The sequence below is a fragment of the Nicotiana tabacum genome, chromosome 5 (assembly GCF_000715075.1).
Source record: "Nicotiana tabacum cultivar K326 chromosome 5, ASM71507v2, whole genome shotgun sequence".
NCBI lineage: Eukaryota > Viridiplantae > Streptophyta > Magnoliopsida > Solanales > Solanaceae > Nicotiana > Nicotiana tabacum.
In genome coordinates this window covers 165308413-165325033 of record NC_134084.1, presented here as the reverse complement: position 1 = coordinate 165325033, position 16621 = coordinate 165308413, and the positions used below count along the sequence as shown (strand labels likewise).

At 34.9% G+C, this 16621-nt stretch overlaps 3 protein-coding genes across 3 annotated transcripts; 1 reads left to right on the top strand and 2 right to left on the bottom strand.

Moving 5' to 3' along the window:
• The first annotated feature begins 201 nt into the window (after positions 1 to 201).
• LOC107786907 (uncharacterized) lies at positions 202 to 711 on the top strand. The gene has a single exon (XM_016608421.2). The coding sequence runs from the start codon at positions 202 to 204 to the stop codon at positions 709 to 711; it is 510 nt and encodes a 169-aa protein (XP_016463907.2).
• An 835-nt stretch (positions 712 to 1546) lies between these two features.
• LOC107786908 (uncharacterized) lies at positions 1547 to 2011 on the bottom strand. The gene has a single exon (XM_016608422.2). It carries the CDS (start codon positions 2009 to 2011, stop codon positions 1547 to 1549), a length of 465 nt encoding a protein of 154 aa, XP_016463908.1.
• Positions 2012 to 7680: 5669 nt separating this feature from the next.
• On the bottom strand, positions 7681 to 15974 carry LOC107786909 (proteasome subunit alpha type-3-like). Its single transcript, XM_016608423.2, has 9 exons — positions 15665 to 15974; positions 15479 to 15562; positions 13135 to 13208; positions 11905 to 11991; positions 11679 to 11763; positions 11493 to 11539; positions 10243 to 10308; positions 8586 to 8676; positions 7681 to 8025 (listed from the first exon to the last, which is right to left on the bottom strand). The coding sequence occupies exons 1-9, from the start codon at positions 15806 to 15808 to the stop codon at positions 7954 to 7956; spliced, it is 750 nt and encodes a 249-aa protein (XP_016463909.1). The 5' UTR covers positions 15809 to 15974; the 3' UTR covers positions 7681 to 7953.
• Between the last annotated feature and the right edge of the window lie 647 nt (positions 15975 to 16621).

Sequence of the window (16621 nt, the reverse complement as noted above, 5' to 3'; positions counted from 1 at the left end):
AACTATATTCTCTTACAAATTTGAAGTTATATTAGAAATCATTTTACACCTGATTGAGATGTGTTTTTTTAGATTACTCAAATTACATTGTTCGCTTAACATATTACTAATCCGAATTTTATGGAATTTCGATCCGCTTCCTCCTCCTGAATTTATTCCAATTAGCCCATTTTAATTTCATTCGTCCCATAGCCCCCCAAAATGCAGAAAATGATTAAAAGGGAAGAAGCAAGAGTGAAAATGGAGTTATTTTCAGTCCTGGGAAGGTTTCTATTTGCTTGGTTCTTCGTCTCTTCTGCTTGGCAAACGTTAAAAGAAATAGACACAGATATAAGACTTGTCGAGAAGGAATATGTTGTCAAGCTGGCTGGTTTCCTCGATCTTCTGGTGCACTATTCAGAGGAAACAAAAATACAAATTGTTCATTTCTTCATAACATTTTTCATTGGTCTAAAAGCAATTGGTGGCTCTCTATTTCTATTTGATAGGATAGAAGGGACTTTTCTTCTGATATTGTACTTGCTGACGGCTACTCCAATTTTGTATGATTTCTATCACTATAAAGTCGGAGAACCAGAATTTTTTCTTCTTCTCCATGATTTTATGCAGAATGTGGCATTCTTTGGTGCATTATTGTTTTTCATAGAGATGAAGATCACACTTTTTCAGAGGCAACCGAAGAAAAAGGCATCCATGTTCAAGACAACTTAATATATATATCAAAAGGAGGATTTAGGAAACTGTCATATTTTGACCCTTAATATATGAAATAGACTTAATTACTTACTGTAAAGAATTTTATGAGAACACATATTCACATCCCCATCCCTTACAAAAACATATCATGGATTATTATTCTGTGAAAATTGTCATTCATGAAAAAATTGACTAGCTAGGATATATATTTATGCTCATCGATCTCTTGTTGCCCTTTTTTAGCAATAATATTGAGCAATAAGGAGGTATTATTGAACAATCGTCAGTCATTTGCCGCTTGTCCATCATTGATTGTGTAAGAGTTTTTAATGACGCTTATTATATTCTGGACAGTAGAATAACAACAAAAAACTTAGTGTAATCCCATAAGTGGGGTCTGGGGAGGATAGTGTATACATAGTCATACTTCTACCTTGCGAAGGTAGAGAGACTGTTCTCGATATATCATCGGCTCAAGCAAAAGTTTAAAAAAGAAATATCCTGGCCAGTAACGTACGTTATTAATTTGTTCAAACGTGAGAGATTAAAGTTGGTAATTTTTCATATCCAAACTTCCATTATGACACCATTGATAAAGTGAACGAAGCAAAATGGAAACCATATTATAAAAGTAACAAAAACATGAGTAAAACATTCTTCTCCTTGTTTTGAAATATCAAACTACGTACATGTCCTTAATGTTATAATGTTATAGAAGCTTAGGTCTAATAACCTAACCCTCAGGATGCACCCCAATCGAAAGGCGCTAGACGGACAATTATTCGAAACTCAAATTAAACGTAAAAGACACAACTATATTACATATTAAGTGATTTTTTGATCAACCATATTATGCAATGGGAACCAAGTGAAATGCACCACAAGTAGCATCAGCAACAAGGCCAAGCAAAGTTTGTATAAGGGTACCAACAAGTGTAATAGGAGCCCTAAGTGTTCCAGTTGAAGCCAAAAGTGAACAACTAGCAATTGGAGTATCAATTATAACTTGGCATGGAGTGGTAGTTTGATCAAAGAGGATGCCATCTAATGCAGTGATTATAGTTTGAAAATAGCCATTAGCATCAGTTAGCACTTGGACAAGGCTTGTTGAACCACCATTGCATGAAATCTTGACGTTTACACCAGCAATGCCAGGGCCAGGTGGATTGCCTGTTGCTGAACAAACCAAAAGGCCACGTACCCTTAGTCCAATCACATTTTGGCCATTGATAAGGACTCCATGAGCTAATGGAGTAGTTGTTGCAATGAGGAAAAGAGATAGTAGGAAAAGGGCTCTTAACTTATTGTATGCCATATATATGGAGGTATTTTTTGGGTTTGAGCTAAAAGTGTTTGTGTTATTTTGATTACAAGACAACCCTATTTATAGTGTTTCCACCGTTTCTTTTAATGATTAACAAAAGAATTACTCCCTCCGTTCAGTTTTACTTGTCCACTATACTAAAAATACATTTTCACTTTTACTCGTCTATTTTAGTAAATCAAGAGAAAGATACTTTTTCTTATTTTACCTTATCATTAATTACTCATTTTCAAAATTATTTTCCAACATTTTTTGAAATAATATCATTATTAGGGGTTATATAGTAAAATATGTACTATAATTATTATTTTTTAAGGAACGTGAAAAATCCAAAAATGGAAAAGTAAAAGTGAACGAGGGAGTAGATAAATTCGCCTCCTTATATTGTCGTTCCTAAAGCTGAATAAAGGAGGAGGGTTACAGCAGTGGCGAAGCCAGGAATTTTTCTAAGGGTGTATAAACTTGAAATAAGTGAAAAAAATCATCCAGTAAAAGTGTTCAATATATGTTACATACCTCTAAAACCTAATATTTTACCTACATACATTATATGATTTTTCAATAAAGCGTGGTCAATTGACCATCCTTGATAGGTTGTACTGTTGTAGCTTCGTTCTTGCATTGCAGTAGGATGGCAGCCAGCACATGCCAATTGATCATGATGAATCCCCATTCTTAAAGAAAGAAGTTAGGATTTATATCGCAGACCCGCTAACTTGTTTGAGACTGAAGCGTTGTTATTGTTGTTGCTGATTAAAAAGAATTAGATAATTTTAAGTTGGCATTAATTATGGGATAATGAGGAGAGGAATATAAAATAGAACAAGTAGAGTTCTATTTCTAGACAAAAAAATCATAACCATACCCTTGCTTTAAGAAACCACCTATTTGGTTTTTTCTCTTCATGATTAGGACCGATAATATAATGTGATCCTTAATTTGGTGCCTTCTTAAACAATGAAATTTGCTTCTTCTTTTCATCTGTTGGGCTCCTAATTTCACTTTTGTGGATCGAACACTTAACCAGCACGATAAAGAGGATTCAACGTAATTAATATTAGTGTATAATACTAGTACCTAGGTTTAAAAGAAGTAATACTCTAGGGCCTAAGAAAAAGGCCAAAAAAAAGAACCAAAAATAATGCGTCCTTTGTGGTTTAACGTTATCTTAATCTATTGATGATGAGTTCAACAGAAAAATGAAAAAGAATGTAATAGAAGGATTAATTTAGCTAGGTTCAAAGTTGAGATTAATGTTGATAGGGTGGAAATAATAAGTCGAGGTTTGAAATATTTGAAGAGACTAAGGTACGGACCATTATTGTATTTGACTATTTTCAGTTCAAGTTTCCCAAATTGCTAATTTTGTATCATATATTTGCTGAATTTTGAGTCAATTCAGTTGCTCAAAACCTGGAAATTCCCAGACTCTCACGAAGATATGCAGCATTCCCATGAACACTTCATCCCCATACCCTCATTTCCTGCAAGAGATAGAATTTAATATTCATATTAGTTCCACCTATGAAAATTACTCCAGTTCAATTGGACATGATTATAAGAAAACAATTGATTATACGGCAGTTTATAAGTGTAGAGCTTATAGATATTACGTCTTTAGTTTTTCTTTTTTTTTTTGGAAACTTCCCAGGAAACCCGTCGCCGCTACCTTTCGGGTCCGGGTAACCTGCTCACTATGTAATAGCTCGCAAACTACATAAGAGATGAAAACCGGACAAGACAAACCCGGTGCAACGAACTCTGACTGAGAAGACTGCTGGTGAGAGAAACTGCCCAGACCTCCCATGTGGAAAATCACTCACTCAACCAACTCAATCTAACCTTGCGGCATGTTTTGAGTTCTTAACTAACTCAATTGAATTTTTGGAGAACAGTTTAGTGTATACAACTTTTTCTTAAAACGGAAGAAAGTAATGTGTTTCTACTTCATTATCATAAACCATTAATTTCGGGACACGTAAGAAAAGCAAAATTATATATAAGGGACCAGTCAATTATATGTTCCAACAATAATGCATGTACTCTTGGAAAACATAGCAATTAAACTCATGAAAACATATATTCTCTTGAAATTTTAAAACTCATCTCAAAGGCAGGGGCGGATTTAGGGGCGCAAGGGGTTCACGCGAACCCCCTTCGCCGAAAAAATACACCGTATATATAAGGCAAAATCTATTTTTTACCTCTATATATTAAGTTTTGAACCCCCTTAACACAATCCAAAAGCGTAGTTTAGTGGTTAAGGGGGTTCAAAATCTACATAAGGTCATGAGTTCAATTCTCACCACTAGATACAAAAAAAAAAAATTTGAACCCCCTTCGTGAAAATTCTGTCTCCGCCACTGCTTAAAGGTATGCATAATTCTGCATAGAAACAAGCAAATACTGAACTACAAGATTTGCGAATAGTAATATTGTTGCAAATACTGAATTTCATTACTTAAATCGAAATACTGGTTTAAATCTGTTTATATTTCAAGTAAATCTATATATTACTCACGTTCTTCAACTTTCTTTTTTTCTAGTAAAGTTCACGTCCAAAAATAACGTAGCCAAAATCGCTCTTTGTTTTGTGTACTTGGTGGATAAATTCGTTTCAACTTTTATACATACAGCATATTAATCTTCATACAAATTGGCATGAGAGCTGTTGGGAAGTGTGAGAGTGTGACAGGCTAATCTAAGGAATGGGTATATATATGTATAGGTCATCATTTAAGAGTCAATAAAACCATAGACTCCAGAGTATGGGAGACAATAAAATTTAGTGAATTATATAACTTTTTAATATTGAACTTTAATGATATCTCGTTATGTGTTTAACTATATGCTACTTTGCTTCTAAATATAAAATCTAACCAATCATCTTGCGAGGGAAATTTTATAGTTAAAGACCACATATGATCCTCTTATGGAATAGGAACACAATCTATCTTTTTTAATTAATTAATAGCCTGTTTGGCTAAGCGTTCTTTAATTCTTAAAAAAGTGCTTTTTTCAAAGTTAAAGTGTTTGGCCAAGATTTTGGAAGAAAAAAAATTGCTTTCGAGGAGAAGCAGAAGCAGTTTTGCAGAAGCTGGAAAAAGTAGCTTCTCTCCAAAAATACTTCTTTTAAAAATACACTTAGAAGTAGTTTTTAAAAGATTGGCCAAAAACCAATTGTTACTCAGAAGTATTTTTCAAATTAATTGGCCAAACACAAATTGCTTCTCGCCAAAAGTACTTTTGAGAAAAAAAAAATATTTCTCAAAATAAGCTGATTTTTGCAGTTTGGCCAAACAGGCGCTTCGGTGTTTTAAGTTGATCGCTTTAAATTTCCTGCATATTATAAAGTTTACTTTCAGTTTATTATTCAGCCAATGTTAATTTCTTCTCATATTGACCAATTTAAGGATACTAATTCTTCTGTAAAACTAACTAGTGTTCCTTCAACCTAAAAGTGGGGAAACATAGATAAGAGGCGATGTGACAAACATAATGTTGCAGCCTAGCCCCTGGAATCTGATTTTCCAATCCAACTGCAAATTAAAGGCAAATAAATTCACCTTTATTTATTGTGACTGAAAAAGTGTTTTGGTGTACATAGTTAATTCTGTTTATCATGAAGAAATTCCAATATATTATATATAGAGAGAGAAGCCTTTTTGGTTTGGTGTATCATTAGAAAGTAGGGGAAAAATGGAAGGAAATAGAAGAATGACAATAGTGATGGTTATAGTGCTTGTTTTTACAAGCCAAAATAACTTAGCAAAAGCTTCATTCAAGAGTTGCTTTGGAGAGTGTGAAGTGGATTGTGTTGATGAAGAAGCAAAGATTGAGTGTACTAGCAAGTGCTTGTTCAAATGTCTTATTCTCAAAATTACTCAACCAGATTCACTCCATTACTGCAACTTTGGCTGTTCTATTCATCGTTGTGCAAAATTTGGAGATGGTATGTATAATGTGCCTAATTTATGTAGATTTCTGTGTTGTATAGCTTTTTCTCCTAATAGGCAAGTTTTCGAGCATAGGAACGGAAAACCTCTTGGTACGAAGCATTTTAATTACTTCTTACTCGACGTGAATTTAAATTAATCAAGCCACCAGATTTTACAAACGAATATTTAAAGTAAAAGATATAGTAATAGACAAATCGCTCAGGAGTATAGTATACCAGGGGCAGATGCACGTTAGTCGAACCTTGGCTGGAAAATTTTATGCACGCTAGTCGAAGTAGTGTCATCCGATACCGCTTCACCGAAAATTTTTACTAAATAGATATATAAACGGTGTAGCAAAAAAGACATAAAAATTAAATGACACTATTTGACCGACAAGCTTACCCGATCTGATGGGCAACGTGACCATTTTCACCAAAAGGGTGGGGGATTGAAACTTACTCAGATTTTTTGAACTTTTCTCAAGTGTCTTTAGTTTAAAATTATATTATGTGAGGATCGAGCTCTATCCTCTTAAGCTAAAAACATTAACTAAAGTGATAAATAAATAAACAAATATAATATTTATCGATTTTAGTATAACCTAAATGGATTTAGTATTATAATTTTGAAAAATAAATACTCTTCTTTTTCTATAATATACAACTTCTGAGTACCGAATTTGTTGGTGGTACTCTTCTCAACCGTTGACTTTTTATGTCATTTTAGTGATTTACTTTTTAAATGATGACACTGCTTGCAAAAAAAATTGGGTACGCCCATGTAGTATACATACACGTAGGAGTGTCAATAGTTTGATTTAGTCCGTCTTTTTAAGAATAATTTGTAGGTCTAAATAACAAACTTTAAACTAAATTTCAAGACATTTGTGTCCTGCAATACACTGAAATGTCTTGGCAATGCAGATGTAGAAAAGGTTGACAGATGCGTCCACCGCTGCAAGAAGATTACATGCAACCTCCAACACTAAAAGGATGTGGCAAACAATGTCTTCTTTCCTGCTACCTTTCCTCTATATCGTTCTCTTTCTTATTTCTTCTTTTGGTTTGCATTTGAAGACACAAATTCGAACATAAGTACTGCCCAATGAGAGACTTGTTATACCATTATTCATGTACTGTGGGACTTGGGAGAGAATAAGTTGCAATAAATTCCAATGATAACGACCTATGCACTCTAGTTATCAAACAATTACAAGAATGAGAACTTTACTGCGGTAATGCCAAGTTTTCAGAGAAACTAAATTTATGTCTAGCATCATTCTAATCTTCCTTTATTTTTTAATCTGCGTCGGCACCATGTTCGTTATTTGTTAACCAAATTTTATGAAATGGAAAATTTTGATTTGAATCATTAAGTCAAATTTATTGAATCTCGGAATTACTGGCATTCAAATCATACCAAGCAAAACTGTAAGTAGATGTGTGCTTCCCATCTACACCTAAAATGTCAATTTAATCTCTCATTTCCCTTCCCCTTGGTGGAACCAAAGTCTTGTACTGATTATTCATAAGTATGCACACAGGAAGCTTTCTTGTTTTTTCAACTCGCATTGAGATAACTTTTAAGCCACTTATGGACGGACTCCCTCACACTCCAGAGGAACTTTTCCTAATATGTAAGGTAGGTACAAAAGTGAAATGATATAGCTCTAGTAGGATAACATTCCCTCTGCAATATCAGGAGAGGGAAAGAAGAATATTTAACCGGGAAAACAAGAGCATTTAACCTGTTTTATAAACTAAAGACCGGTTACAACAACAAAACCTAGCAAAGATCAGAATTCATAGTTTTGTAATCCAAACTAATACTCTCGATTTTTTGAACTTCAGTTGTAAGCTTCCAATTCAAAGTTAAAATAAATTGTAAATCGCTTTCATCACCAACAGTAATAACATGGCAGAGAGGGACCATTCAATAAGGACATGAGAAACAGATGCAAGAAGAAAGAAAGTACTTAGTGTATTAGGATCACTAATCTGCATCCATCTCTTCAAGGGCAGCTTTAGCTGCAGTCTTCGCTTCCTCTAAAATATCATCAGGAACCTACAAACAAAGCCGTCAGTTACGAACCTGACATTTCGTATCAACCGATGCCCCATTATACTGGTGCACCATTATTAAATACGTAACGAGGGTACGGGGGGAGGGGGGATATATTAAGGTAATCAATCAAATGGAGCAAGGATCATGTGGATTCTTGACTGTTGTGAAACTACTAACCTAAGGCGCCAGTCACTATGAAATTGATGAAGCAAACAGTAAGGAATACTGATGTAGCAATACTTGTGAACATAAGCTTTGATATATGGATTCAGATATAGACTATTTACCATAAGGACCCCGCACATATCATACTTCACCGAAATGCTTGGCAAAATTAAATGTAAGCATCTAAATATTTTCTCTATATTGATGCTGGATAGAGACAAGTTTAAGTACATTGGTTAGATTCAGCTTAAACTTTGAGACATCAAATTTTATATTTTGTTTTTAAGTTGGCCGACAGTTGCAAGCGAAACAACAAAATGAGCAGGTAAGAAGCAAAATTAAACATAAGATAGAAGTATCTATTAAACACAAGCTCTAAAAGAATCCTAAGTTACCTTCTGATGTTGGCGGTTGGACTCGTCACATATCCAACTCATTTCAAGTTCAAATGCCTTGTCCTTTGCCTCATCATGTACTCCATAAATTCTGCTTGCAAACAAAACAAATTGTCAAAACAGTGAAGGAAAAAAATTGAATGAGAGGCACTGAAGGGTTAAATTCTACTCCCTCCTTTCCAATTTATGTGAACCTATTTGACTGGACACGGAGTTTAAGATAAAATGAAGACTTTTGGAATTTGTGGTCCTAAACAAGTCAAAAATGGGTCCAGACTCCAGAGTATCTGTGCGGTTATAAAAGCTTCTCATTAAGGGCATAATTGGAAGTTTAAGCTAAATTGTTTCCAAATTTAGAAAGGGGTCATTCTTTTTGGAACGGATCGAAAAGGAAATAGGTTCACATAAACTGAAATGGAGGGAGTAGTAGTCAATTGAATCGGCAGAAAACCCTTTAAAATTGTAGAATATTTCCGAGAATAACTCTCATATGGATGACAGTACTCTAGAGATCAAATTTTGTACAACTAGCATGCCAATTGAAAGAAACATGCTAAAGTCATAAATTGATTTCTTAATTCTTTGAAAAAATTTACATTTCAAAAAAAACAAAATCTTTGAAAAATTTATAACCACTTTTTCAGATTACGACAAGGGGTGCTAATCTCCCTCCGTTCCAATTTATGTGAACCTATTTGACTAGCCACGGAGTTCAAGAAAGAAATGAAGATTTTTGAAACATGTGGTCCTAAACAAGCCATAATATTTGTGTGGATATAATTCTTTTCAAACTAATGGCCTTAAACATATCATAGTATTTGTGTGCTCTAAAAGTCTCTCATTAAGGGTATAATGGAAACTTTAAGTTAAATTGTTTCTATATTTAGGAAGGGTTCATTCTTGTTGGAACGGACTAAAAAAGAAATAGATTCATATAAACTGGAACAGAGGGACTACTATTTTAGGCAGAACTCAGATTACCCTGCATAAAGCGAATTCGCAGATCACAACACATTTTAGTACACTATCGTTTGGAGGTAGTTCTCAATGTCAAAAACAAGTCAGATCATGTTGATACATACAATTATGTCATGAATTTTAAAGTTCGAAAAAAATATCAGCTCGTCAACAGATGTTACATGTGCCTGCAAAGCTCAGAGAGGATTAGTCACCTCTTCCTTCCTTCACGGCATAGTTGCAACAGACCTTTGGAGCTTTTTCTATTCAATTTTTGGACTAAGTTGGGCCATGCCATAGTCAATTAAAGAAGCTTATGAATGCTGGTGTTTTTGGAGAGCTGATAAGGCCATCAAAAGGATCTGGAAAATGATCCTAGCAGCTACTTTTAGGTGTATTTGGCCAGAGAAGAATTGCAGATGTTTTGATGGAATCTCAACTCCTACATACTCCCTAAGAGCTAGATGTTCAATTAGCATCTTGCTGGAGCACCCTAACCTCTGTAAATAGTACTGAAAATTATTTGAACTTCGTTATCTCCCTGATCTTCGGAAGTTCACTCATGTATCGGAGCTAACTACTACATATCTTTTGTAATTATTGCATCTTCTTGATGCCTTATTAAAGAAGCCTTCTAACTTCATAAAATGAAATTTAAAATATTAATAAAAAAAAAAGTTTGATAGGAAGAATTGCTTACATTTTGGCCACCTCAATCACCCCTTGTCGACAGGTCATCTCCGATAACTTCAATTTTTCAATTTCTCTGAATGTATCACATTAATATTATGTCATATCAGCATAAGGAAAATTTAGCCCAAAGCAAGCCAAACGAATAACATATTAAAATGCTAGCAGATAAGGAAACACTTAATTGAATAAACCCACTATCAGTTCCCGATAGCTCTAAAAATTTAATAGTAATTCACAGACCTAATAAAACCTGATAATTCTAAAAAGTTTATAGCAATGGTCCACCCTTTCAGGATGTTCCAGTATGTCCTTTTTAATATATATTGATAGTGTTCAAGCAAGCTAAGCACACCTGGATTAATCCACCTATCAGTCTGTCCAGTCCACAAGCACAGGTTGCCAAAGAAATCATGCTCACCAAGGCTATAATAGATGGATTTACACCAAGAATTGCACTTGGTGTGTTGGGACTCAAACCTAAGATCTCTGGGTTGTTACTCGTCATCCCCTTAGGACTGACCATGCATGTCTTTTATGCATGCAAATACTGCTAATCTTTTTTTTTTTTGGGATAAGGTAGACGAACACTTCTAATCTTGTTTTTTCTTTAAAGAGGAGTTTTCTTTAACAAGGAGGGGAAGTATGTGTTGTTTACATAAGCAACCAGGTGAAAACTTATGGTGCCATGCCAATATGTTTGGAGGGCAAATCACTCTCTCAAACTTCCATGCCGCAGAGAAGAATAATATGACATCCGTCTTGTCCTTGCTGTAGCAGTTGACAATTCAATGCACCCAATTTGTTTGTAAAAATCAAATCCCATTGCGATCGAATTCTAGATAGCTAACTTGTGGTATAACTCACCTTTTACCAAAATACTTCCAAATTCTTTTACCAATATGCTGATTTCTACTTTTACTTTGAAAACCACGGACCTACAAAGACCCAACAACCATAATGTACGTGATTTATGTTCCTAGACTTTAGCTGACTGGTAAGTTAAATAAAGGGCAAAGGGAACAACTTCCTAAAAATTGCATTGTAGGAAAACTATCTCTGTGCTCAAGTGTTTTGTGTTTAAATCTAGGATTATCATTCTACAATATCCTACTTTATAAATATGAATTTAATTTTTGAGTTATTAGTAATTTAATCTTGAGTTAGTGGACAGTCAATGCAGATTTCATCTGTCATGACAAGACATAAATGACTATTTGAATCTGGCATTTAGCATATTGAGAAGAGAACTACACTTACGTTTTAGCAGCTTGTCTTCCCTTTCCAATAGCAGCACCAAAGTACCTCTACAACAAATGCCGAAATATATTCACATCGTAAATAAATCAATGTAATAGGACCAGATTACACCAAAGAATATGGGAATTTAAGAGCAGAGTCCAGCGGGAAAACATCTCTTGTAATTGAAAGAAGGATTCAACTCACGTATGAGACACCAGAAGGCTCAACCAGGTATAGTTGAGGTCCATCTCTATCATACCCTCCAAGAATCACCCCACATCCGAAAGGCCTGTGGCAAGTTGTGCACCAAAAATTTCACATATAAAGCAATTTTTTCTTTTATTTGTTTCTTTGCCAAGTTTCACACAGATAGAAAGCAATTAAACAGAAAAATCTTCAATATACAAACGCTGTACATAATCCAACAAACCTGAGCCACCAATACAGTGTGCATAAATGCACATAACTAGCAACGCGTTCCGCAAGTTCTTTCACTGGAATTGGCTCACCATATGTACTGCAAATTGCAAAAACCAGCCAACAAGCAGTCAGTACAAAGAAATAACTTCTCCAGCACTAAGCAGAATCTTAAATTGAGACTTAAAAAACCTTTAAAAAAAAAACAAATAGCAGAGCCTAAAAAAATCCAAGAGCATGTTCATGATGGCTATCGAGTTAGTCTCTGCTAACATAACTCTATGATTTTCTAAGGAAAAGGTTGTTAACAATAGAATCTCCTCAAGCAGATGTAAGTTTTTGCTAGAAAATGAGAGTAGAAGGTAGTCAAGTGGCGCCTCTTTTTTTTTCCCTGTAATCATGGCAATAGAAGAGACTGAATACCATCTTATTGTAAGGATGGTGGTGTAGACACCAGTTTGCATGCACCTCCACTAATCCACCAGACAATCTAACTACAGACCACCAACACAGGTTCCTGTTAAATCTGCTCACTAAGGCTGAGCAAATGGGCTCATGCTGAGTGTTGTAACTGGGGTATGGGATTTGAAGATCTCCAGATGTTACTCCTAACTCCTATGCCTCAACCACTCAGCCATCACCTTGGGAATGGGTACTAATATAGCGAATACCATCTTAAACACCATTTATCTCACAAGTAAAAGGATGATACTTCCAAAATAGAAAAAGCACCACCAGAGTTGAAATTTCTCTATTATTTTCTTTTGTCTCAAGTAGCTGGCTGTAAGATACTATTACTGCAATACTATTTGCTATCACTAGGCTGAAAAACCATGATACAGTGCACAGACCCTTATTAGGTTTTTATTCTATTTGACGCTTACTGGACGTTATGTACCTAACATTATTAAGATACCATAGGCACATCAAATACTTTCATGTGGAATTTCATTAAATGATGCTAGCGATTCAAAATCATAATTGATAATTCTGGTACATATATTTTATTTTATTTTGACAAGTCAAAGGAGATAACTCCTTTCATATATTTTAGTTATGAGCGGGAAATAAACTAAAATTTCTTTAGATTTTGTTCATAGCTGTCACTGCATGATTTCACAATGTATAAGTACTCCCATGAATGCTGTATTGCAGGAGAACCAGAGGGCCCAACAAAAGTCAAACATAGATATGTAAATACATATATTTATATTGTACTCAGACATGGTGGCTAGAAGCAAACCTTTCGAAATTGGTTGCTTCAGATTTAGCCCGGGCAACAATTTGCCTCCCATCTGCAGCCAAGCCTGCAACAGCCTGCATATAAAGAATAAAGCAGTGTAAAGAAAGTGAATCACCATTAAAGAATGGAGGGGAAGAGGCAAGGAAGGTAGACATAAGTTATAAGTATCCAAAGAAAACATTTGCAGCTAGATGAAATTGACCGATAGCAAACAGAAGCAGAGAAATCAACTAGAAGCTCATGGTATTCTTCACAGTATATGTCACAAACTCGAAATATCAAACCATTTCTCTGAGATGAGCTCAAGAATGGCCACTAGATTGCATTTCGATTATCTTATTGACCAAAGAGGAATAAACAGAGCTATTCAGCTTGGAGAAAGCATACTGGAAGAGACTCATTCTTGAGAAAGTATAATTGAGGAAGAAACAAAATATTAAGGGAGTCCAACTCCACCCACAATAAACCAATGTGCATATGGACACTTAGCTATCAGATACTTTCTATCTGGTCAGTCAACAGGGACTTTATGTTTCCAACAAATAACATACGACATATCTAACTGCAGTTAAAACAGAAAAATTATTTTAAATTAAGCGACTCCTATGTCAAATCATTATCATACCTAACTTTGTATGTGCTAGTGATATATCTAGTAGGTTACAGAAATATTTTACATTTCCCATCGATTAGTATCACAATGACAAATATATTTTTTTTTTTGGATAAGGACAATGACAATTGAAAACTGGCAATTTCGAACTTAACCAAGAAAACAGAAATTTTGGCAATTACAACTCGTAAAATCCCCAAAACAAACCGTCACAAACAGAACGCAACAGATTCCCCAACTAATTTTATTTCAGTGAAAATTCTATGATGACTAACTTTTATCTAAACCATCATCCCACAATAAACTTAACAGTTACAGAAGAAATGTGCCACATACAATACATGTCTTTGAGGAAAATCTAGGGAGTCTCTTCTGCTGAAGCTACCTACCATTAGCTCAAGAAATTCAGGTTTTCCATACAGCCTATTCGTTACAAAATCAAATTCATCATTTGTAGCACGAACACATTGGAATGTTTTGGAAAAATAAGCATGTGAACAATGTTCCCCCTCCTCCCCTCCCCCCCCCCCCAAAAAAAAATAATGTTGGTGTTGGGGCCAGCTCTCTCACACCTCGACTAATCCATTGGGTACCTGCTATTTCCAACTAGCACAGGTATTGCGTAACTCCGTCTATCAAGGTTTAGAGAGGTGGGAAGAAACCACCTAGTATCAATTTGCCTCAAATGGGATTTAAACCTGAACTTTGACAATGATTTATGTACCTCAACCCAGAAAGGATTTTAGGAATTATAAAAGACTCACCATAAGGAAGAAGAGGGATAAAGATAGGCCTAAAGGTATCACTTCAACCCCCCAAAAATAATCAAAGCATCACTGGAGATCAAAGTATCTAGATGCTAATCAGAAGCACCTTAAACAAACACGATGACAGACTTCAGGAGCCACAGGAACTCTCCTGCCTATAATCATGCTCAATTATGCCACATCTCTGTCATTCTTGTTTTGTTTATGAGAGATGATAAAGAACATCTAGGAAAGATACCAAACTTCTATAACCTCAGGCTATAGCTAGCTTTTATACAAGGCTCACACAAGTCTACCACTCCATCCAAATACATGTTACAGCTACCACAGACAACCTTAGTAATGACAAAAACTTAACTTAACTAAGAATCACAATTACGATAATGTCTTTCAATGGTGAAGCTACTTCTAGACTAGGGTGAAGGGATTGACTTTCCATAAAGTTGAAGCAATTTTACTTCGTGTTGTGCTTTCAAATAGTGGTAAGAGTTAAGACCTCGGAAGAAAAAAGAAAACAACAGAACCATTTTAAAGTTTCTCTATTTATTTACCTCTCAACTCCCCCTAACTCAAAGCTCTCTAATTCACCATAGTTTATTTTGACTGCTTCAGTAACCTCAGTAACTTTAAAGCACCAAAATTTCTGATGCTGAAGCTTCAACGCACACACTTTCACTATATACATCAATGATATTTTCTTTAACCTCAGTTACTTTAAAGCTCCAAAATTTCTTATGCTGAGGCTCGAAATTTACTTATACGAACCCGTCCCACTGAACAGAAAGATCACTAAAGTTGATAATAAAAAAAGCTTTCTCAAACCCTGATTCCTAGTAAGACACACATATAGTAGAGCTCTCGTATTTTTAGTTAAATATTTGAGATAACTAATCAGAACAACTATTGTCAACCATAAAATAATGCTCCTTCAATTCAAAATATTTAAAATCAATGCTTAACATACCATGCCGGAATGGCGATGAACAGAGTGAATTCTCCGATTTGATCCAGGCAACATCATCTTGGATGCTATTAGCTTCTCCACTCCCTATGATACAATTCGTATAAGAAAAACCCTAACTTTAATACAGACAAGAAAAAACAAGAAAATTGGAATGGATAAAAAGGAAGGTAATTTTAAGGAGCAAACCAAGACGATTCCGTCCTTGCATTTGATGCCGACAACAGTGCCGCTGTTATCGACAGCTTTGCCGGCGTATTCGATCTGAAATACTCTGCCGTCCGGCGAGAATGTCGTCACCGATAAGTCATAACCTGTTCCTATGCTGGCCATTTCTCCCTTCTTTTCTTCTCTACTAGAGCTTCTACTGATTCAGTTGAGTTCAATTTGGAGCTGTGTAGTGAGCCGACTAAATAAAGGACTTTTCTTTGGTCTCAAGACAGAGCAGAGTGGAAAAGAAAAAAGCAAACTAGCAAAGTTTATTTATCAAAACTATTAAATCGGGAGCTTTCAATTTTTGTTCGTATAAATAATTGTTCAGTCAACTTTGTCTAAATATTAAGAAAATATCAAATAATTTTTTTAACAGAATATTAGAAAATATAAACATAAAACATACTCCCTCTTTCTCAATTTCAAATTTGTTGAATTTGACATTACAAATCTTTATATAATCGTTTTATTTTATACAGTTCTAATTTATAGTTTTTATATACACCATACGTTATTAGGTTAAGCCTATTTGGAATATGGGATTTATAATGGGGGAATTACGCTACTTATCACTTGGCCCAACAATACATCAAAAAATGGGGCATTTGCATTTATACTCGCTTTTTGGCTTACGTTTTAACTTATACCCGCTTTGCAGAAAAAATTATAAGCGTACCCACTTTTCGCGTAAATTCAGACATACGGGCATGAAGTAGCAAAAAATTTTGCCTGAAGTGTAGCAAAACTTCAGATATTTTTGCATAAAGTTTTGCCTGACTTGCAAAGGCAATCACGCAAACTTCTGTTCATAGTGCAAATGGCAAACTTTAGTTCATGTGTTGGCTGAAGTTTTTGTTTGTAATTGTTGAACTTACGCATTCTAATAGATGAAATTTTGTTCTGTATTTGCTGAACTTCAGCATGTTTTAGCTG

What these genes read in the sequence shown, in the direction of transcription:
- LOC107786907 (XM_016608421.2), top strand. Translation starts at nt 202, where the DNA reads ATGCAGAAAATGATTAAAAGGGAAGAAGCAAGAGTGAAAATGGAGTTA.
- LOC107786909 (XM_016608423.2), bottom strand. Translation starts at nt 15,808, where the DNA reads ATGGCCAGCATAGGAACAGGTTATGACTTATCGGTGACGACATTCTCG. An exon ending in TTCATCGCCATTCCGGCATG is followed by an intron (nt 13,209 to 15,478) that starts GTATGTTAAGCA and finishes CTTTATATGCAG; the next exon opens with GCTGTTGCAGGCTTGGCTGC. An exon ending in GTGATTGAGGTGGCCAAAAT is followed by an intron (nt 8,677 to 10,242) that starts GTAAGCAATTCT and finishes GTTTGCAAGCAG; the next exon opens with AATTTATGGAGTACATGATG.
- LOC107786908 (XM_016608422.2), bottom strand. Translation starts at nt 2,011, where the DNA reads ATGGCATACAATAAGTTAAGAGCCCTTTTCCTACTATCTCTTTTCCTC.